Here is a 23445-nt window from a genome sequence, read left to right as displayed (position 1 = left end):
CGGAACCGCTCAGAATTGAGCGCGGAGGACGTGTTGCGCGAATCCGCGGACTCGCTGGAGGTTCCACAAACACGAATGAAAAACAGGCAGGATTGGTTTTCACAGTCAGAAGCACCATTTATTTCTTAAATAATTAACCATACAATTCGCGCGAATCGCGGAAGACGCGAGCGTGCGGGAACGACGAGTCAATTATGAACGATCGGAAATCTTCGGGTCGAACGGTTGTCCTTTCTGCCTTTAATTGCGCGGCGGATATCTTGCCGGGCGCTTGTCAGGACACCCCAACGGGACGGAGATCTTGAGCGCGAACGAGACCGAAAAACTAATCGCGAGGCAGACGTTCGATCGCGAACACGAGATCACCGTTGCTTCCCGCGACGTCACAACGCACGCCGCGCACTCGCGATTTCGCGACATTTTCACAATATAATAGAAAGATCTTAACTCAAACGTGAATGAGATTCGAAATTGATAATCTAGTCGAGGGATACCCCGAGTAATGAATGTTAGAGAATTGAGAGAGGCTTGGCGATCAAGAGCAGACACAAGACTGACTCAACCTCGCGCCGAAATTCGGTAACGCGCCTTACTCTCCCCCGATATTCGTTGTTAGGAGGTGAAGATCGGGAAAGAGCAAGCAGCTGATCGGCCCGGTACCTCACGCGATCACGGCGTGGACGTGTGAAATCCACGGGTCCACGCTCCGGCTCGGCGAGATGAGATGACGAATTCCCGATAACAATTTCACGACTAGAGACAAATATTTTTGTTTATCGGAAAACATTATGTTAACGTCGAATCCCAAACATACGTAACTTTAACTTGGTTAATATAACTATATTGTCTCTTTTTACAATTTATCTAAAAAAAAAAAAATGAAAATAGTTACTAACGAAGTTAAAATTACCTGACGTTGAAACAATCTTTTATGATGACTAATGACATTATATATGTTACATATGTATATACCATATATATTATATATACTGTAACCGCCGCTTGCGAGCGACGGCCAACTTCGCCTCCGTCCCTGGTCGCGGCCCTGAGCCGCCCGGGTGTCGGGGCGACTATCTTCGCGAGGTTTCCCGACGTCACACTAAGTTGGGCGCCAGGTACGTTAAGCGTACCACTCTGTGTGAACCAACTCGCAAACAAATGTTACAATACTTGAATCTCGGGAAAGACGGGCGCACGCTAGGCGACCGGGGCGTTAGCGGCTCCGAGATCCAGCTGCTCAGCCCTCAAATGGCAGAGGGGGAGGTTCGGTGCGGGCGGATGGAATCGGGAAGGCGAGAGAATTACGTACACGACACAAATGTAACAGAAAAAGTAACAGTTGTATTTGACCGTAAGAATTACAGTAGATGACGACTCTGCGGAGCGGTGGTGGCTCGCGCGCGTTACCAGCTGGCGTCCGCTGGGTATCAGATTTTGCGAGAACGGTATTTTGAACGAGCGGGTTATGATGCGTACGCGGGAACTCTCCGACTTGTCTTACGCTTGACCCGGCGTCGTTGGAGGACGCCGACTCCCGCCAGGATGACCTCGCCAAGGGCGAACGGGACGGATCGCAACTCCGAGCCCGCGCGACACGCGACGGACCCGTGTTCTCCCGCGCTCTAACGATTCTCGCGAAAGATAAGCGCAATAATTATGAGTTATTCGATAGTCCGGCGGTATACGACGATTGCGTCGATAATTATCAGAGTACACTCCCCGAGGGGCTCGCAGTAACGGTGCGATCGACCAAATTATACAACAGTAACAATTAAATTTTTCCACGACGCGACAAGATACAGCGCGGGAATAACCCGCGACACGACGACCGGACGAAACGACAATTGACTCGGCTGCGGATCGGAACGCACACGCAACGCGAAACTATCATGAAATACACAGCAGGTAGCGAAATCACGCGGACGGGCGTGATCGGGCGAGACGACGATGCTCCGCTGAATCCGCGAGCTCGTGATTCCAATGAAAACGCCGAAAGATATTGCGATAAGTACGCGATTTCCTCGCGGCTCGCCCAACCCGCGAAATCGGTGGCTTTACAGTTTGTGTGACGCTCGTCTCACCACTTCGCCTCTCCTCTGCTGGCCTCCTCCGGGTCGGGATAATTCTCGTCCCTGCGTCCTTCCTCACAGCTCGGCTCGGGAACTCCGAAACGCACGCACGCACAGTTTTTACGCTTACGTCCGCAGCACGAGTGAGGAATCCTGGATCTCGCGGGGGCCGCTCGGCGGCGCGCCCCACCTTGCCTCCGGCGCTCCTGGCCCTTATTGGTTGATTTCGCGAAAATCGATTTTCGCGCAGAGCGCGGTGCCCACGCTGTCGCCGGCTGATCGATCCACGCACGGCGGTCGATGATTATGGGCCCCGGGCACGGGAATCCTGGCGCTTTCTCGCGCGCCCGACTCTTTTCTCCTCGCCCGGCGTATCCTCCGCCATCGGGGCGTCATTTCCTCCTCGACGGGGCGTCGGCGTATCTTGAGTTGTCGTGATTCTTCCGCCGGACTTCCCGCGGTATCGGGTCTGCAATCGCCCCGTCGGGATGTCGGCATCGCGCGCCGTCGCTGGGTCCTGAAAGCGTGATTCAGCGGCAGTATCGGAATTCTTACATGGCACAAACGGTAGGCAAGATAAGGGCGGCATTACCTGCGGACCCCCGCTTAAAAGGGTCTTCTTTGACTCCCTCGTTGCCCGTTCCTCTGCAATCTCCGGGAAGATGTTCCGTTGAAACGAGACGTCCGACAACTACAACGAGATCTTCATAGCCACCGATCTCCGCCGCACCCGCGGTATAACGCTCGCAAAAATCTTAACAAGTAATTAGATGGACAGCACGTGGGACGTCACACACACAAAGTACAAGAGAATACGCTTTTGCGTCCGCTCCCTACCGGGAGGACGCAGGGCCCGCGGGATGTTATTGCGTAAGGGCCCTCAGGGCCTTGTGACGGACAGCAGCCTGCGGCTGTCACGTCACAACTCCCCCCTCCCCGGAGAGGACCGAGGAGGTCTTGGCTTTTGACGAACACGTCAACAGCCACCAACTTCTTCCCGTCACGCGCGAATCCGAACCGATACCGAATTATAACGCGAACCAAGAATGATAGAAAATAATAGTAATAAAAAATTATCGGGGGGGGGGGGTTTCTAGCCGCGTCCGGCTACCACCGCCACCCGTAGACACCAAGACGCCAGATAACATGGGAGTTTCTAGGCCCGGGAAGCACGCCGTCCATCTCGTGGACCGGACATACCTTTTCTCCGCGGTCCACCCACGATCTCGCGAACACCAAAGAGGAAGGATCGACACGGCGGAGAATTCTTAGAATCCTCATCTTCACGAATGAAACTCCGATTTCACTGACGATCGGCCGCTCCACCGCCGACGCTAAGCCTCGATTTCCCCCCTTTTCCGTGCGACCTTCACCTGCCACTGCCAATCCAAAACAACAAAAGAGATAGAAAGAAGAAGAACGAACAAACGAAACAGGACAAGACAGAATGAAGAACAAGGTGTCCTCCCGGTAAATCCGACACCGCCCCACGATTCCGTGTAATGGTTAGCGTTCTCTTAAAGGTTTGAGGTTCGCAAGGAAAGGAATTTGGGACAAAAAAAAAGAAACACCCTAAAAGTAAGCCTCAGTGCCCTTTATTACGCTCCACCTCCCAGGAGGGAGCGAAGGAGAGACCGAAGGAGCGACAGAAAAGGAAAATTTAATGGCGGCACCTTTCGAGGGCCCGATCAGGGGCCTGGGGTCCTCCCGCGTCACGCCACCCCGGTCCGCACTTGGGGCACCGCCGCAAGGTGGTCCCGCGCCGGCCGCAGCGGTAACAAAAGTCACCCCGCTGGCCGAGGGGGCATTCCGAGTAGCGGTGGGCCCCTCCGCAATTCCAGCAGCACTGGCCGCGGCCCGTCTTCCGCGGCTTCTCCGCCGGGTCCTTCGCCGCTCTGGCGACGCTGCTTCCCTCGGGTGGCCCTTCCTCCGCTACGGCCGCGCCCTCCCATCCCGTGGTCTGGTCCGGGCCCGTCTGGGTCGCTCGGTCCTCCGTCTTCCTAGGTGCGGGGGCGTCGGTCCCGACACTGCGTCGCTCTGCCCGCTCCTCCCGCCACAACTCCATCACCGCCTCCAACATTCGGGCCGACCGCGGCGTTTCCCCGCGCATATCCACCAGCGCCGCCGCCAAGTGGAACTCCACGTAGCGCCCCTGCATCCTCCCCCAGGATAATGTGCGGGACTCTGGTACGATAATCTTCGGTGTTGAAAGGATTCCCCGGACGGACACAAGAAAGAATAACACAACAACACAAAAATATCAGTCCACACAAAAATATCAGTCGGCACAATGATACGGTTTTAGGTCTTTTATGTGGACTTTCCCCGCTCCTGAATTATCCAAATTTGATAGCTCGTACACCACGGGAGATAAAATTTTCGCGATTTTAAAGGGGCCATGAAATCTCGGTGACAATTTTGCGGCAATGTTCTGAGATGCCGAAGAAAGCGTGTGCTGTCGCCGTAATACCAACTCCCCCACCCCAAAGGATCTGTCACGCCTCCGCGCGTTATAATAAGTCGATTGTTTTTGATAGGCAAGCTCCAGATTTTCGTTAACCCACCCGTGTAGGGCCTGTAGGTCTTTCATTCGCTTTGACCACTCTCCCGCATCGCTTTGTTGTACTTCGGTAACATTTTCACGACGGCGACGTACCGTACGGGAAGGCTCCAATTCTCTACCGCAGTTCAAGAAAGCTGGCGACGTTCCTATCGACGAATGATGCGCGGTATTGTATGCGAAGCGAAAATCGCTCAGATGTACGTCCCATTCCCTATGATCTCTATCAAGGAATGCTATAATCATCGTCTTTAGAACGCGATTCACTCTCTCCACGGGGTTAGCTTGTGGATGATATGGCGGAACGGTAGTGTGCTTGATTTCGTAATCGTCGGCAAAAGAACGCAGCGTACGATTAATAAATTCTGTCCCGTTGTCGGTGAGTAGAAATTTTGGCGTTCCCCATCGCGCGATTACTAGATCTTCTAATGCCTCCCGTATTAATTTCCCGTTCGCGGCTCTTAACGCACGGCATTCTATCCACTTCGTAAATAAATCTTGAATGACTAAAATATACGCGAAACCTGATTTGCTACGCGGAAGCGGTCCCATAATATCGGCAGCAATAACGGTCCACGGGACTTCTACGACTCGACGGCCCATGAGTCCCGCAGAGCTCGCCTGCTCGACCTTCGTGCGCTGGCACGTGCCGCACTCTCCCACGTAAGACGCGACGTCCCTAAACATGTTAGGCCAGTAGTAGGCAATGATCAATCGGTGATGAGTTTTTTCCACCCCTAAGTGGCCCGCCTGAGCATCGTCGTGTGCCTCCCGAAGAGCCTCCCCCCGCAATTCCGACGGTAACACCAATTTCCACTCATTCAAATCATCGACCACGGCTGAAGTCGTAGCACGCGGTCGCGAATAATATAATTGTCCGTCCACTATTTTCCAATCTAGAAACCTATGTGGAGTTTCAGATACGTCGCGAACTCGATCGAGATACCAACGGTCACGTATGTCGTCGGGAATCTTAACATCGACAACGGCGGCAAGGGGGATCTCGGTGTCACTCTCGAACATTCGGGACAACGCGTCAGGCACGTGATGTAGAGCGCCTTTTCTATGCACGATCTCATAGTCGTATTCGAGCAGCTCCAGTACCCAACGAGCTAGTCGACCTGTCGGATTCTTCAAATTATGCAACCACCTTAGACTACTGTGGTCCGTTATTACCGTAAATTTATATCCCTCTAAGTACGGGCGGAATTTCTGAATAGCTCACACAACTGCTAAACACTCCTGTTCTGTTACCGAGTATTTTCTTTCGGGATCCGACAAGGCACGGCTCGCAAACGCGATAATATTTTCTACGTCCTCGATCTGCTGAATCAGGACAGCACCCAGCCCAACGAAACTAGCGTCAGTCTATAATACGAACGGAATCTGAAAGTCGGGACACGATAAAGTCGGAGCGGACGCCAATCGGTCGCGGATCTGCGCGAATGCGCGTTCCTGCTCCTCTCCCCACTCCCAGCGCTGCGCCTTCTTCAGCAATCGAGTCAGAGGCTCACTTACAGTCGCGAAGTGCGGTATGAATCGACGATACCATGATGACATGCCGAGAAAACGTCGTAATTGTTTAAGGTTGCGCGGCGCCGGATATTCAAATATCGGCTTGGCTTTGTCGGGATCAACAGTTAGGCCGTCCCGCTGCAAAATAAATCCTAAATAACGAACCTGTGAGCGGCAAAATTCACACTTCTCGGGATTTATCGTAAGACCGGCAGCCGTGATTTTGCTGAGAACGCGCTCTAGCCAATCTAAATGTTCCTCGAAGGTGGGCGTAACAATCACAATATCGTCTAAATACGCGAACGCATGGGGTTCCATTTCCGGCCCGATTAATTTATTCAAAAGATGCTGGAACGTCGCGGGAGCTCCGGTTAATCCATATGGCATTCTCGTGAAATGATAAAGTCCTTTCCCGGGGACGCTAAACGCCGTGATTTCTCGACTATCCTTCGCCAAGGGTATTTGAAAGTACGCCTGGCTCAGATCAATCGTAGAAATGTAACGCGCCGATCTCAATTTATCCAGTATACCATTCATATTTGGTAACGGATACGCGTCCTTTTTTGAAACGCTGTTAACTTTGCGAAAATCTAAACAAAACCGATATTTCCCGTTTGGTTTTCGTACCATAACGATGGGATTAGACCACTCACTAAACGACGGCTCGATAATTCTGGCCGTTAACATTTTATCAACCTCCCCGCGAATCGCTTCCTGCACTTTAGGCGAAACCAAATAACAACGCTGTTTAATAGGAGCGTTTTGACCAACGTCGATTCTATGCTCCGTAAGAGAAGTGACACCGGGATCGGTAACCGCGTCAGGTATCTTATTTTCCAGGAACTGCCTCAACCGATTTTCCTGGTCGGGGGTTAGTTCGGATAGTCCACAGCAAACGCAAACGCCATCATCGTCGGTAGGATCGAAGGAACGACGCTCCCAAGGTCGGTTCGCGAAATACCAGCCCCGCGACGCGAAATCCAAGCCAATACCGAACGCGCAGAGAAAATCCATCCCCGCAACGCATGAAACGGCCAGGGCCGGCAATAGGCACACGGTAACCTCACGCTGCAAATCGTGAAGTGAAAGCGTAAGCGAAACTTCCTCTCTGATTTCCGTTATTTGTCCGTTCGCGTTGCGAATCCGGAGATCGCGCGCTCTAGTCGTCGGCAACGCTAATCGTCGTACGATTTTAATACCCTCGTCTCCAAAAATTATTCGGCTAGACCCTGAGTCGACCAGCGCCATTAACGGGAATTCTCCGATAAAAATACGGAAATACCGTAACGGCGGTAATTCTAGGGCGCGAAACGTTAAGTTCAAATATTCAACGTCGTCAACAGAATCAATGTCGCGGGTCTCAACCGATTCGGCAGGAGTCGCGACCACCCGCTCTAGCGACTCGCCTCCGCGTTTCCCGTACACGTCGGGCAAGTTCTCACTGTGACGTCTTTCTTCCCGCATCGATAGCAGTGCACGCGGCGAGTCTCTGTGCATTCCCGCGCGACGTGCCCACTTTTCTCGCAATTCCAACAACGAATGGTCGAGGTACGTGCCGGATTCGCGGCGGCGGTCGTAGCCGGTACGACGGCGGTGGTCGGGACCTCGGCGGCCCTCACCGGCGCGCGAGCTCGTCGACCCGATCTTGTATTTCCCGTCGGGCCTGACGCGGCGAGTCTCGCCGTCAGGGTGTCGGTAACGCGAGATGACTTTTTCGGCGGCCTGTACGCTAGGTCAGGGAACAGAGACTTCTCGGGTGGCGTGTAGTTGCAGAACCGCGAACGAGACTCGTAGCTCGCCTCCACTCGAATGGCTAGTGTCTCGAAGGTCACGAAGTCGCGGAACTCATCGCGGCGCAGGGCCATCTGCAAGTGCGGCTGCATGTTACGATGGGCGTAATTAAGCTGTTCCTCGACAGTCCACGGGGGACTCAAACGCTCGAAGAACGATTGCATGCAGGAGAGGTACTCCGCGACCGGCTCCTGTTCCCCCTGCACGCGTCTCAAAATCTCATCTCGCAACGCGAACTGAAAGTCCGGTTTACCAAAACGCGCACGCCACGCGGCCACGAACTCTTCCCAAGTTCTCCATCCATCGCGCCGATTCCTAAACCAATACAGCGCGGGTCCCGTCAAAAAAGGCGGTAAGCATTTAAATAACTCGGCGTCGTCGACCGGGCACATGGTGCGGCCCTCCTCAATGCGATCGAGAAAGGCCTCCGAGTTACTTCCGCGCGCCCCCGAAAATGAGGAATTCCACCTACGCAGCGTGTGGTACATGTCCATCGCGTCATTTCGCTTAGGTAAGCGCGGGAGCGAATGGCGGGCGCGAGGGAGGGGAGGGGAGGCGACGGGCTCCATTTCAGCCACGTCGTCCTCGTCGAATTGCCCCGGGCTATCGGGTCGCACGTCCGCGGGTGGCGACAGGTGTAATAAGTTCGACGTACCCTCTCCCGCACTTGTCGAGGCCATGGGCTCTGCCGGGATACCGAGCTCGAAGCGCAACAGTCGGTCGCGCAAAATAGTACCCTCGCCCTCGCTCTCCTGGCCCCGCTGCAACAACTCCTCTCGCAATTGCTCCGTCGTTAATTTGTAAATCCACCCGTAACGCGCTCGTCCCTCCGACATCCCGAAAATATTATTTACGCCCAATAAAATATCCCTCAAGGATGCTAGAACACGCGGGCTCGCCGTGGACCCTCCGCTACGGCCTTCGATGACGCACAGCTGACAATTGATGATTCTTATAGTGGCACAAAGAAATACTATTGTCTTTACTGTAAATGTCTAAAATCAAAAATTGCAAGACATCTCGAAAATGTACATCGTAATGAAGATGATGTTAAAAAATTTATTCAGTTACCAAAAGGATGTCTTGAACGCAAAAAAATTATTGAAACACTACGTCGCGAAGGAGAATTTCAATTTAATACAAACAGAATGTTAAATGATGGCAAGTTACATGTTGTTAGACGACCAAATATTAAATTTAATAGAAAGGCTGATCAATATGGAGTTTGTGTCAAGTGCCATGGATTTTTCTCGAAAAACACTTTACGAAATCATACTCGGAAATGTTTAAATTTAAAACATTCTAATAATCGAATAATCACAGTTCTCGGCCGTGCAATTCTCGGGAGAATTAATGGAATAGCTTCTCAAACTTTAAAAAAAGTGATTTTTCCAGTACTAAGAGAAGATTCTGTTACGCGTCTTATAAGATACGACGAACTAATTATTCGATATGGCAATAAACTTTGTATGAAATACAAACCGCAGCACCAACACGATATGGTGCGAAATCGATTACGTACACTTGGAAGGTTTTTAGAAGCATTAAAAAGCATAAACACTGAAATTACGGATTTTGCCTCATTATACCAGCCAAAATATTATGATGACTGCATTAAAGCGGTATATGTAGTAGCTCGATTTGATCCAGAAACTCAAAAGTTTGGTGCTGCTTCTACAGCATTTCAATTGGGAACATTACTAAAAGAAGTTGGCGAATTGTGGCGATCACAATGTATAAAAAATCACGATCCTGTTAAAAAGACTCTCGTTGAAGATTTTCTTTCGCTTCGTAAAGAAGACTTTGGTCATTCAGTCAACAAAACGATAATGGAAACAAGAGCCCATATGACACGGCAAAAAGTGGAAGTAGCTCCAAGTATGAATGATATAAAAAAACTTTCTTATTATGTAAATACTAAACGACTTGAAGCATATAATCTTTTAAAAGAAAGATTTTCTTATAATATATGGCAAACTCTAGGTGAATGTACTTTAATCTCTATGCAAATATATAATAGAAAACGCGCGGGCGAGATACAAAGGATTTTATTGGAAGATTTTAAAACTTATGAAGGTTTAAATGAGCAAAGTGACCCGGATCTTTTTAAATCGCTTTCAGACTCAGCTAAAGAAATTGCACGCAAATACGTACGATTTCAGATTAGAGGAAAGCTAGGTCGTTCTGTTCCCGTTTTGTTACAATCTGATGTTTTAGATTGTATAAAATTATTTCTACAATTTCGAAATCAAGCTGGTGTACATCCAAAAAATCCGTATGTTTTTGGTATAACAGGTTTTTATAAGCAAAGATTTAAAGTCATAAGAGCATATGAGCAGATGCGGAAATTTGCATACGAATGTGGAGCTGATCATCCTGAAAGATTGCGAGGCACTCTTCTTAGAAAACATATCGCAACTAATTGCCATAAATTAAAAATAACAGAACAAGAAGTATCCGAATTAGCTAATTTTATGGGACACAAAGAAAATATACATAAACAATACTACAGATTACCTCAAAAAGAAGCCGATATACTTAATATTAGTAAATATTTGGAAGCTGCACTTGATTTAAATAATAACAAGTCTGATATTGATAGCTCTGATACAGATGATACAGACAATAGCAATATTGATGATGACAATAATAATAATGGTTATAATAATAGTAACATCAGTCTAAATGATACAAATACTGACAATGATCTGATTTATAATAATGATAACATGCAAGGTATGAAATAGCAATCATTATTTCTGATTTATAGCTTTTAAATATTATGTAAGAAAAAATAATTGTTTATATATACACATAAATATTATATTATTTATAGAATTATCCTATATGAGTAACAGCAGTTCTCTTATGAAAAGAAAGAAAAATAAAATTACAAAAAATCAAAAAAAAGTATACAACAGTAAGTTTACTAATTCTATATACATATATACATATATCGAATTCGAAATTATTTATTTACATATCATTTTAATTTTACGGATTTTAATTTATACATATTTCTATCTATACATATTTATGATTTATTTTATATATATTTAATAATTGGCAAGTAAAAACGGCATGATTAAAAATTACTTTAAAATTTGAGATGCATATTAGAATTTTTCAAGCAGAAAGCGTGAAGCAAAAGATTACAGTTGTACATTTTTTAAATTCAAAGATACGCCATCTGATTTTGAATTTATTGCATTATACGCATGCTTCTTTTTGTCTTACATCAGTCTAGTCATAAACAGGTTCATTGACCTAACAATAAATTTTGACACTAATTTACGCTTTTTGCTTGAAAAAAAAAATCTCATAACTGTACGTATTTTGAATTTAAAATTACTTTCACTCACACTGGTCATTTTGATTGCTTGCCAAAGTCCAACCTGTGAATAGAAGATAATACCACTTGTACATTGGGGAGTGGCTCAATTGGACGCAGGTGGACACGTTGCAAATGAACACAAAGAGTAATGTACATGGTTCAAATGGACACGGTTTATTTGGATACAGGAATTTTGTACACCGTAAAGTTGTACACCGCAAAGTTGTACACCGTAAAGTTGTACACCGTACATTTCTATACCCTTCTGTTTAGGGCATCCCTATCGACGGGGTGAGTGCGGGAGGGGGGCCGAAAGCCCCTCTTGCACCCTTTTGTGTGTGTGTGTGTGTGTGTGTGTGTGTGTGTGTGTGTGTGTGTGTGTGTGTGTGTGTGTGTGTGATTTTATATGTTTAACAAATGACAGAAGTTTGTGTTTTGATAAATGTCTAAAAATGTTGGTTTATTAAATGTCTGTCTCAGAGTTTTTACTTGGCTAACATTTCGTGTTTGTAAACAAGGATTAGCTGCTATTAAAGCGGCTGTTTCTTTATTATTGGGACATTTATAAGTATTTAAATATGAGCCAAATTTTTTCAGCACAATACTTTTTTCTGCATCATTCCAACGTGTACGTTTGTACTTTATTTGATTTTCATTTTCTAAAATTAAGAAAATTAATTTATTAAATAAATATATATGTATATATAGAATTATATATAAAATTGAATTAATCTAAATAAAACTTTCTTTTCATATCAACAATTATATAATATGTATATACATGGATATGTAGATCTATATATGGATACACGTATCCGTGTACACATATGTGTATACATATAGATATAAATATCCATGTATATACATATTATACAATTATTGATATAAAAAGAAAGTTTTATTTGGACTAATTCAATTACAATCAAAGTACAAGCCGATAAATTAATCTGTATGCGCAATTTCCAAATCACGGACATGCATTGTTACATAAGGGAGACGATTAGTAGACTACAATATACGAGTGGCCTTCACTTGGACACAGTACAATTGGACACAGTGCAAATGGACACAAAATAATGTACACTGTACATTTCTACACCGTAAAGTTGTACACCGTAACCGTGGCCCCACACACACACACACACACACACACACACACACACACACACACACACACACACACACACACACACACACACACACACACACACACACAAAAGGGTGCAAGAGGGGCTTTCGGCCCCCCTCCCGCACTCACCCCGTCGATAGGGATGCCCTAAACAGAAGGGTATAGAAATGTACGGTGTACAACTTTACGGTGTACAACTTTGCGGTGTACAACTTTACGGTGTACAAAATTCCTGTATCCAAATAAACCGTGTCCATTTGAACCATGTACATTACTCTTTGTGTTCATTTGCAACGTGTCCACCTGCGTCCAATTGAGCCACTCCCCAATGTACAAGTGGTATTATCTTCTATTCACAGGTTGGACTTTGGCAAGCAATCAAAATGACCAGTGTGAGTGAAAGTAATTTTAAATTCAAAATACGTACAGTTATGAGATTTTTTTTTTCAAGCAAAAAGCGTAAATTAGTGTCAAAATTTATTGTTAGGTCAATGAACCTGTTTATGACTAGACTGATGTAAGACAAAAAGAAGCATGCGTATAATGCAATAAATTCAAAATCAGATGGCGTATCTTTGAATTTAAAAAATGTACAACTGTAATCTTTTGCTTCACGCTTTCTGCTTGAAAAATTCTAATATGCATCTCAAATTTTAAAGTAATTTTTAATCATGCCGTTTTTACTTGCCAATTATTAAATATATATAAAATAAATCATAAATATGTATAGATAGAAATATGTATAAATTAAAATCCGTAAAATTAAAATGATATGTAAATAAATAATTTCGAATTCGATATATGTATATATGTATATAGAATTAGTAAACTTACTGTTGTATACTTTTTTTTGATTTTTTGTAATTTTATTTTTCTTTCTTTTCATAAGAGAACTGCTGTTACTCATATAGGATAATTCTATAAATAATATAATATTTATGTGTATATATAAACAATTATTTTTTCTTACATAATATTTAAAAGCTATAAATCAGAAATAATGATTGCTATTTCATACCTTGCATGTTATCATTATTATAAATCAGATCATTGTCAGTATTTGTATCATTTAGACTGATGTTACTATTATTATAACCATTATTATTATTGTCATCATCAATATTGCTATTGTCTGTATCATCTGTATCAGAGCTATCAATATCAGACTTGTTATTATTTAAATCAAGTGCAGCTTCCAAATATTTACTAATATTAAGTATATCGGCTTCTTTTTGAGGTAATCTGTAGTATTGTTTATGTATATTTTCTTTGTGTCCCATAAAATTAGCTAATTCGGATACTTCTTGTTCTGTTATTTTTAATTTATGGCAATTAGTTGCGATATGTTTTCTAAGAAGAGTGCCTCGCAATCTTTCAGGATGATCAGCTCCACATTCGTATGCAAATTTCCGCATCTGCTCATATGCTCTTATGACTTTAAATCTTTGCTTATAAAAACCTGTTATACCAAAAACATACGGATTTTTTGGATGTACACCAGCTTGATTTCGAAATTGTAGAAATAATTTTATACAATCTAAAACATCAGATTGTAACAAAACGGGAACAGAACGACCTAGCTTTCCTCTAATCTGAAATCGTACGTATTTGCGTGCAATTTCTTTAGCTGAGTCTGAAAGCGATTTAAAAAGATCCGGGTCACTTTGCTCATTTAAACCTTCATAAGTTTTAAAATCTTCCAATAAAATCCTTTGTATCTCGCCCGCGCGTTTTCTATTATATATTTGCATAGAGATTAAAGTACATTCACCTAGAGTTTGCCATATATTATAAGAAAATCTTTCTTTTAAAAGATTATATGCTTCAAGTCGTTTAGTATTTACATAATAAGAAAGTTTTTTTATATCATTCATACTTGGAGCTACTTCCACTTTTTGCCGTGTCATATGGGCTCTTGTTTCCATTATCGTTTTGTTGACTGAATGACCAAAGTCTTCTTTACGAAGCGAAAGAAAATCTTCAACGAGAGTCTTTTTAACAGGATCGTGATTTTTTATACATTGTGATCGCCACAATTCGCCAACTTCTTTTAGTAATGTTCCCAATTGAAATGCTGTAGAAGCAGCACCAAACTTTTGAGTTTCTGGATCAAATCGAGCTACTACATATACCGCTTTAATGCAGTCATCATAATATTTTGGCTGGTATAATGAGGCAAAATCCGTAATTTCAGTGTTTATGCTTTTTAATGCTTCTAAAAACCTTCCAAGTGTACGTAATCGATTTCGCACCATATCGTGTTGGTGCTGCGGTTTGTATTTCATACAAAGTTTATTGCCATATCGAATAATTAGTTCGTCGTATCTTATAAGACGCGTAACAGAATCTTCTCTTAGTACTGGAAAAATCACTTTTTTTAAAGTTTGAGAAGCTATTCCATTAATTCTCCCGAGAATTGCACGGCCGAGAACTGTGATTATTCGATTATTAGAATGTTTTAAATTTAAACATTTCCGAGTATGATTTCGTAAAGTGTTTTTCGAGAAAAATCCATGGCACTTGACACAAACTCCATATTGATCAGCCTTTCTATTAAATTTAATATTTGGTCGTCTAACAACATGTAACTTGCCATCATTTAACATTCTGTTTGTATTAAATTGAAATTCTCCTTCGCGACGTAGTGTTTCAATAATTTTTTTGCGTTCAAGACATCCTTTTGGTAACTGAATAAATTTTTTAACATCATCTTCATTACGATGTACATTTTCGAGATGTCTTGCAATTTTTGATTTTAGACATTTACAGTAAAGACAATAGTATTTCTTTGTGCCACTATAAGAATCATCAATTGTCAGCTGTGCGTCATCGAAGGCCGTAGCGGAGGGTCCACGGCGAGCCCGCGTGTTCTAGCATCCTTGAGGGATATTTTATTGGGCGTAAATAATATTTTCGGGATGTCGGAGGGACGAGCGCGTTACGGGTGGATTTACAAATTAACGACGGAGCAATTGCGAGAGGAGTTGTTGCAGCGGGGCCAGGAGAGCGAGGGCGAGGGTACTATTTTGCGCGACCGACTGTTGCGCTTCGAGCTCGGTATCCCGGCAGAGCCCATGGCCTCGACAAGTGCGGGAGAGGGTACGTCGAACTTATTACACCTGTCGCCACCCGCGGACGTGCGACCCGATAGCCCGGGGCAATTCGACGAGGACGACGTGGCTGAAATGGAGCCCGTCGCCTCCCCTCCCCTCCCTCGCGCCCGCCATTCGCTCCCGCGCTTACCTAAGCGAAATGACGCGATGGACATGTACCACACGCTGCGTAGGTGGAATTCCTCATTTTCGGGGGCGCGCGGAAGTAACTCGGAGGCCTTTCTCGATCGCATTGAGGAGGGCCGCACCATGTGCCCGGTCGACGACGCCGAGTTATTTAAATGCTTACCGCCTTTTTTGACGGGACCCGCGCTGTATTGGTTTAGGAATCGGCGCGATGGATGGAGAACTTGGGAAGAGTTCGTGGCCGCGTGGCGTGCGCGTTTTGGTAAACCGGACTTTCAGTTCGCGTTGCGAGATGAGATTTTGAGACGCGTGCAGGGGGAACAGGAGCCGGTCGCGGAGTACCTCTCCTGCATGCAATCGTTCTTCGAGCGTTTGAGTCCCCCGTGGACTGTCGAGGAACAGCTTAATTACGCCCATCGTAACATGCAGCCGCACTTGCAGATGGCCCTGCGCCGCGATGAGTTCCGCGACTTCGTGACCTTCGAGACACTAGCCATTCGAGTGGAGGCGAGCTACGAGTCTCGTTCGCGGTTCTGCAACTACACGCCACCCGAGAAGTCTCTGTTCCCTGACCTAGCGTACAGGCCGCCGAAAAAGTCATCTCGCGTTACCGACACCCTGACGGCGAGACTCGCCGCGTCAGGCCCGACGGGAAATACAAGATCGGGTCGACGAGCTCGCGCGCCGGTGAGGGCCGCCGAGGTCCCGACCACCGCCGTCGTACCGGCTACGACCGCCGCCGCGAATCCGGCACGTACCTCGACCATTCGTTGTTGGAATTGCGAGAAAAGTGGGCACGTCGCGCGGGAATGCACAGAGACTCGCCGCGTGCACTGCTATCGATGCGGGAAGAAAGACGTCACAGTGAGAACTTGCCCGACGTGTACGGGAAACGCGGAGGCGAGTCGCTAGAGCGGGTGGTCGCGACTCCTGCCGAATCGGTTGAGACCCGCGACATTGATTCTGTTGACGACGTTGAATATTTGAACTTAACGTTTCGCGCCCTAGAATTACCGCCGTTACGGTATTTCCGTATTTTTATCGGAGAATTCCCGTTAATGGCGCTGGTCGACTCAGGGTCTAGCCGAATAATTTTTGGAGACGAGGGTATTAAAATCGTACGACGATTAGCGTTGCCGACGACTAGAGCGCGCGATCTCCGGATTCGCAACGCGAACGGACAAATAACGGAAATCAGAGAGGAAGTTTCGCTTACGCTTTCACTTCACGATTTGCAGCGTGAGGTTACCGTGTGCCTATTGCCGGCCCTGGCCGTTTCATGCGTTGCGGGGATGGATTTTCTCTGCGCGTTCGGTATTGGCTTGGATTTCGCGTCGCGGGGCTGGTATTTCGCGAACCGACCTTGGGAGCGTCGTTCCTTCGATCCTACCGACGATGATGGCGTTTGCGTTTGCTGTGGACTATCCGAACTAACCCCCGACCAGGAAAATCGGTTGAGGCAGTTCCTGGAAAATAAGATACCTGACGCGGTTACCGATCCCGGTGTCACTTCTCTTACGGAGCATAGAATCGACGTTGGTCAAAACGCTCCTATTAAACAGCGTTGTTATTTGGTTTCGCCTAAAGTGCAGGAAGCGATTCGCGGGGAGGTTGATAAAATGTTAACGGCCAGAATTATCGAGCCGTCGTTTAGTGAGTGGTCTAATCCCATCGTTATGGTACGAAAACCAAACGGGAAATATCGGTTTTGTTTAGATTTTCGCAAAGTTAACAGCGTTTCAAAAAAGGACGCGTATCCGTTACCAAATATGAATGGTATACTGGATAAATTGAGATCGGCGCGTTACATTTCTACGATTGATCTGAGCCAGGCGTACTTTCAAATACCCTTGGCGAAGGATAGTCGAGAAATCACGGCGTTTAGCGTCCCCGGGAAAGGACTTTATCATTTCACGAGAATGCCATATGGATTAACCGGAGCTCCCGCGACGTTCCAGCATCTTTTGAATAAATTAATCGGGCCGGAAATGGAACCCCATGCGTTCGCGTATTTAGACGATATTGTGATTGTTACGCCCACCTTCGAGGAACATTTAGATTGGCTAGAGCGCGTTCTCAGCAAAATCACGGCTGCCGGTCTTACGATAAATCCCGAGAAGTGTGAATTTTGCCGCTCACAGGTTCGTTATTTAGGATTTATTTTGCAGCGGGACGGCCTAACTGTTGATCCCGACAAAGCCAAGCCGATATTTGAATATCCGGCGCCGCGCAACCTTAAACAATTACGACGTTTTCTCGGCATGTCATCATGGTATCGTCGATTCATACCGCACTTCGCGACTGTAAGTGAGCCTCTGACTCGATTGCTGAAGAAGGCGCAGCGCTGGGAGTGGGGAGAGGAGCAGGAACGCGCATTCGCGCAGATCCGCGACCGATTGGCGTCCGCTCCGACTTTATCGTGTCCCGACTTTCAGATTCCGTTCGTATTATAGACTGACGCTAGTTTCGTTGGGCTGGGTGCTGTCCTGATTCAGCAGATCGAGGACGTAGAAAATATTATCGCGTTTGCGAGCCGTGCCTTGTCGGATCCCGAAAGAAAATACTCGGTAACAGAACAGGAGTGTTTAGCAGTTGTGTGAGCTATTCAGAAATTCCGCCCGTACTTAGAGGGATATAAATTTACGGTAATAACGGACCACAGTAGTCTAAGGTGGTTGCATAATTTGAAGAATCCGACAGGTCGACTAGCTCGTTGGGTACTGGAGCTGCTCGAATACGACTATGAGATCGTGCATAGAAAAGGCGCTCTACATCACGTGCCTGACGCGTTGTCCCGAATGTTCGAGAGTGACACCGAGATCCCCCTTGCCGCCGTTGTCGATGTTAAGATTCCCGACGACATACGTGACCGTTGGTATCTCGATCGAGTTCGCGACGTATCTGAAACTCCACATAGGTTTCTAGATTGGAAAATAGTGGACGGACAATTATATTATTCGCGACCGCGTGCTACGACTTCAGCCGTGGTCGATGATTTGAATGAGTGGAAATTGGTGTTACCGTCGGAATTGCGGGGGGAGGCTCTTCGGGAGGCACACGACGATGCTCAGGCGGGCCACTTAGGGGTGGAAAAAACTCATCACCGATTGATCATTGCCTACTACTGGCCTAACATGTTTAGGGACGTCGCGTCTTACGTGGGAGAGTGCGGCACGTGCCAGCGCACGAAGGTCGAGCAGGCGAGCTCTGCGGGACTCATGGGCCGTCGAGTCGTAGAAGTCCCGTGGACCGTTATTGCTGCCGATATTATGGGACCGCTTCCGCGTAGCAAATCAGGTTTCGCGTATATTTTAGTCATTCAAGATTTATTTACGAAGTGGATAGAATGCCGTGCGTTAAGAGCCGCGAACGGGAAATTAATACGGGAGGCATTAGAAGATCTAGTAATCGCGCGATGGGGAACGCCAAAATTTCTACTCACCGACAACGGGACAGAATTTATTAATCGTACGCTGCGTTCTTTTGCCGACGATTACGAAATCAAGCACACTACCGTTCCGCCATATCATCCACAAGCTAACCCCGTGGAGAGAGTGAATCGCGTTCTAAAGACGATGATTATAGCATTCCTTGATAGAGATCATAGGGAATGGGACGTACATCTGAGCGATTTTCGCTTCGCATACAATACCGCGCATCATTCGTCGATAGGAACGTCGCCAGCTTTCTTGAACTGCGGTAGAGAATTGGAGCCTTCCCGTACGGTACGTCGCCGTCGTGAAAATGTTACCGAAGTACAACAAAGCGATGCGGGAGAGTGGTCAAAGCGAATGAAAGACCTACAGGCCCTACACGGGTGGGTTAACGAAAATCTGGAGCTTGCCTATCAAAAACAATCGACTTATTATAACGCGCGGAGGCGTGACAGATCCTTTGGGGTGGGGGAGTTGGTATTACGGCGACAGCACACGCTTTCTTCGGCATCTCAGAACATTGCCGCAAAATTGTCACCGAGATTTCATGGCCCCTTTAAAATCGCGAAAATTTTATCTCCCGTGGTGTACGAGCTATCAAATTTGGATAATTCAGGAGCGGGGAAAGTCCACATAAAAGACCTAAAACCGTATCATTGTGCCGACTGATATTTTTGTGTGGACTGATATTTTTGTGTTGTTGTGTTATTCTTTCTTGTGTCCGTCCGGGGAATCCTTTCAACACCGAAGATTATCGTACCAGAGTCCCGCACATTATCCTGGGGGAGGATGCAGGGGCGCTACGTGGAGTTCCACTTGGCGGCGGCGCTGGTGGATATGCGCGGGGAAACGCCGCGGTCGGCCCGAATGTTGGAGGCGGTGATGGAGTTGTGGCGGGAGGAGCGGGCAGAGCGACGCAGTGTCGGGACCGACGCCCCCGCACCTAGGAAGACGGAGGACCGAGCGACCCAGACGGGCCCGGACCAGACCACGGGATGGGAGGGCGCGGCCGTAGCGGAGGAAGGGCCACCCGAGGGAAGCAGCGTCGCCAGAGCGGCGAAGGACCCGGCGGAGAAGCCGCGGAAGACGGGCCGCGGCCAGTGCTGCTGGAATTGCGGAGGGGCCCACCGCTACTCGGAATGCCCCCTCGGCCAGCGGGGTGACTTTTGTTACCGCTGCGGCCGGCGCGGGACCACCTTGCGGCGGTGCCCCAAGTGCGGACCGGGGTGGCGTGACGCGGGAGGACCCCAGGCCCCTGATCGGGCCCTCGAAAGGTGCCGCCATTAAATTTTCCTTTTCTGTCGCTCCTTCGGTCTCTCCTTCGCTCCCTCCTGGGAGGTGGAGCGTAATAAAGGGCACTGAGGCTTACTTTCAGGGTGTTTCTTTTTTTTTGTCCCAAATTCCTTTCCTTGCGAACCTCAAACCTTTAAGAGAACGCTAACCATTACACGGAATCGTGGGGCGGTGTCGGATTTACCGGGAGGACACCTTGTTCTTCATTCTGTCTTGTCCTGTTTCGTTTGTTCGTTCTTTTTCTTTCTATCTCTTTTGTTGTTTTGGATTGGCAGTGGCAGGTGAAGGTCGCACGGAAAAGGGGGGAAATCGAGGCTTAGCGTCGGCGGTGGAGCGGCCGATCGTCAGTGAAATCGGAGTTTCATTCGTGAAGATGAGGATCCTAAGAATTCTCCGCCGTGTCGATCCTTCCTCTTTGGTGTTCGCGAGATCGTGGGTGGACCGCGGAGAAAAGGTATGTCCGGTCCACGAGATGGACGGCGTGCTTCCCGGGCCTAGAAACTCCCATGTTATCTGGCGTCTTGGTGTCTACGGGTGGCGGTGGTAGCCGGACGCGGCTAGAAACCCCCCCCCCCCGATAATTTTTTATTACTATTATTTTCTATCATTCTTGGTTCGCGTTATAATTCGGTATCGGTTCGGATTCGCGCGTGACGGGAAGAAGTTGGTGGCTGTTGACGTGTTCGTCAAAAGCCAAGACCTCCTCGGTCCTCTCCGGGGAGGGGGGAGTTGTGACGTGACAGCCGCAGGCTGCTGTCCGTCACAAGGCCCTGAGGGCCCTTACGCAATAACATCCCGCGGGCCCTGCGTCCTCCCGGTAGGGAGCGGACGCAAAAGCGTATTCTCTTGTACTTTGTGTGTGTGACGTCCCACGTGCTGTCCATCTAATTACTTGTTAAGATTTTTGCGAGCGTTATACCGCGGGTGCGGCGGAGATCGGTAGGCTATGAAGATCTCGTTGTAGTTGTCGGACGTCTCGTCTCAACGGAACATCTTCCCGGAGATTGCAGAGGAACGGGCAACGAGGGAGTCAAAGAAGACCCTTTTAAGCGGGGGTCCGCAGGTAATGCCGCCCTTATCTTGCCTACCGTTTGTGCCATGTAAGAATTCCGATACTGCCGCTGAATCACGCTTTCAGGACCCAGCGACGGCGCGCGATGCCGACATCCCGACGGGGCGATTGCAGACCCGATACCGCGGGAAGTCCGGCGGAAGAATCACGACAACTCAAGATACGCCGACGCCCCGTCGAGGAGGAAATGACGCCCCGATGGCGGAGGATACGCCGGGCGAGGAGAAAAGAGTCGGGCGCGCGAGAAAGCGCCAGGATTCCCGTGCCCGGGGCCCATAATCATCGACCGCCGTGCGTGGATCGATCAGCCGGCGACAGCGTGGGCACCGCGCTCTGCGCGAAAATCGATTTTCGCGAAATCAACCAATAAGGGCCAGGAGCGCCGGAGGCAAGGTGGGGCGCGCCGCCGAGCGGCCCCCGCGAGATCCAGGATTCCTCACTCGTGCTGCGGACGTAAGCGTAAAAACTGTGCGTGCGTGCGTTTCGGAGTTCCCGAGCCGAGCTGTGAGGAAGGACGCAGGGACGAGAATTATCCCGACCCGGAGGAGGCCAGCAGAGGAGAGGCGAAGTGGTGAGACGAGCGTCACACAAACTGTAAAGCCACCGATTTCGCGGGTTGGGCGAGCCGCGAGGAAATCGCGTACTTATCGCAATATCTTTCGGCGTTTTCATTGGAATCACGAGCTCGCGGATTCAGCGGAGCATCGTCGTCTCGCCCGATCACGCCCGTCCGCGTGATTTCGCTACCTGCTGTGTATTTCATGATAGTTTCGCGTTGCGTGTGCGTTCCGATCCGCAGCCGAGTCAATTGTCGTTTCGTCCGGTCGTCGTGTCGCGGGTTATTCCCGCGCTGTATCTTGTCGCGTCGTGGAAAAATTTAATTGTTACTGTTGTATAATTTGGTCGATCGCACCGTTACTGCGAGCCCCTCGGGGAGTGTACTCTGATAATTATCAACGCAATCGTCGTATACCGCCGGACTGTCGAATAACTCATAATTATTGCGCTTATCTTTTGCGAGAATCGTTAGAGCGCGGGAGAACACGGGTCCATCGCGTGTCGCGCGGGCTCGGAGTTGCGATCCGTCCCGTTCGCCCTTGGCGAGGTCATCCTGGCGGGAGTCGGCGTCCTCCAACGACGCCGGGTCAAGCGTAAGACAAGTCGGAGAGTTCCCGCGTACGCATCATAACCCGCTCGTTCAAAATACCGTTCTCGCAAAATCTGATACCCAGCGGACGCCAGCTGGTAACGCGCGCGAGCCACCACCGCTCCGCAGAGTCGTCATCTACTGTAATTCTTACGGTCAAATACAACTGTTACTTTTTCTGTTACATTTGTGTCGTGTACGTAATTCTCTCGCCTTCCCGATTCCATCCGCCCGCACCGAACCTCCCCCTCTGCCATTTGAGGGCTGAGCAGCTGGATCTCGGAGCCGCTAACGCCCCGGTCGCCTAGCGTGCGCCCGTCTTTCCCGAGATTCAAGTATTGTAACATTTGTTTGCGAGTTGGTTCACACAGAGTGGTACGCTTAACGTACCTGGCGCCCAACTTAGTGTGACGTCGGGAAACCTCGCGAAGATAGTCGCCCCGACACCCGGGCGGCTCAGGGCCGCGACCAGGGACGGAGGCGAAGTTGGCCGTCGCTCGCGAGCGGCGGTTACAGTATATATAATATATATGGTATATACATATGTAACATATATAATGTCATTAGTCATCATAAAAGATTGTTTCAACGTCAGGTAATTTTAACTTCGTTAGTAACTATTTTCATTTTTTTTTTTTTTAGATAAATTGTAAAAAGAGACAATATAGTTATATTAACCAAGTTAAAGTTACTTGATGTTGGAAAAATGAGCCTTTTATATGTATTATAATACCATATTATATTACATTTCTCAAAAGTGGAATTTAATCGCTTGAGGATAATTAAGGATTCAAAAACAAGAAAAAAGTTAGTATAAGTCCGGAAATATGTTATTTGAGTTATTGCCATTTTTATATAAATT

At 47.7% G+C, this 23445-nt stretch overlaps 2 protein-coding genes across 2 annotated transcripts; one reads left to right on the top strand and one right to left on the bottom strand.

Annotated features, from left to right (window-relative positions):
* Positions 1 to 9434: 9434 nt before the first annotated feature.
* On the top strand, positions 9435 to 10682 carry LOC118646902. Its single transcript, XM_036290839.1, has one exon. The coding sequence runs from the start codon at positions 9435 to 9437 to the stop codon at positions 10680 to 10682; it is 1248 nt and encodes a 415-aa protein (XP_036146732.1).
* Positions 10683 to 13405: 2723 nt separating this feature from the next.
* On the bottom strand, positions 13406 to 14653 carry LOC118646901. Its single transcript, XM_036290833.1, has one exon. The coding sequence runs from the start codon at positions 14651 to 14653 to the stop codon at positions 13406 to 13408; it is 1248 nt and encodes a 415-aa protein (XP_036146726.1).
* Between the last annotated feature and the right edge of the window lie 8792 nt (positions 14654 to 23445).

The sequence above is a fragment of the Monomorium pharaonis genome, chromosome 1 (assembly GCF_013373865.1).
Source record: "Monomorium pharaonis isolate MP-MQ-018 chromosome 1, ASM1337386v2, whole genome shotgun sequence".
In the NCBI taxonomy this organism is placed as follows: Eukaryota; Metazoa; Arthropoda; class Insecta; order Hymenoptera; family Formicidae; genus Monomorium; species Monomorium pharaonis.
This window is presented reverse-complemented; position numbering and strand designations above follow the sequence as displayed.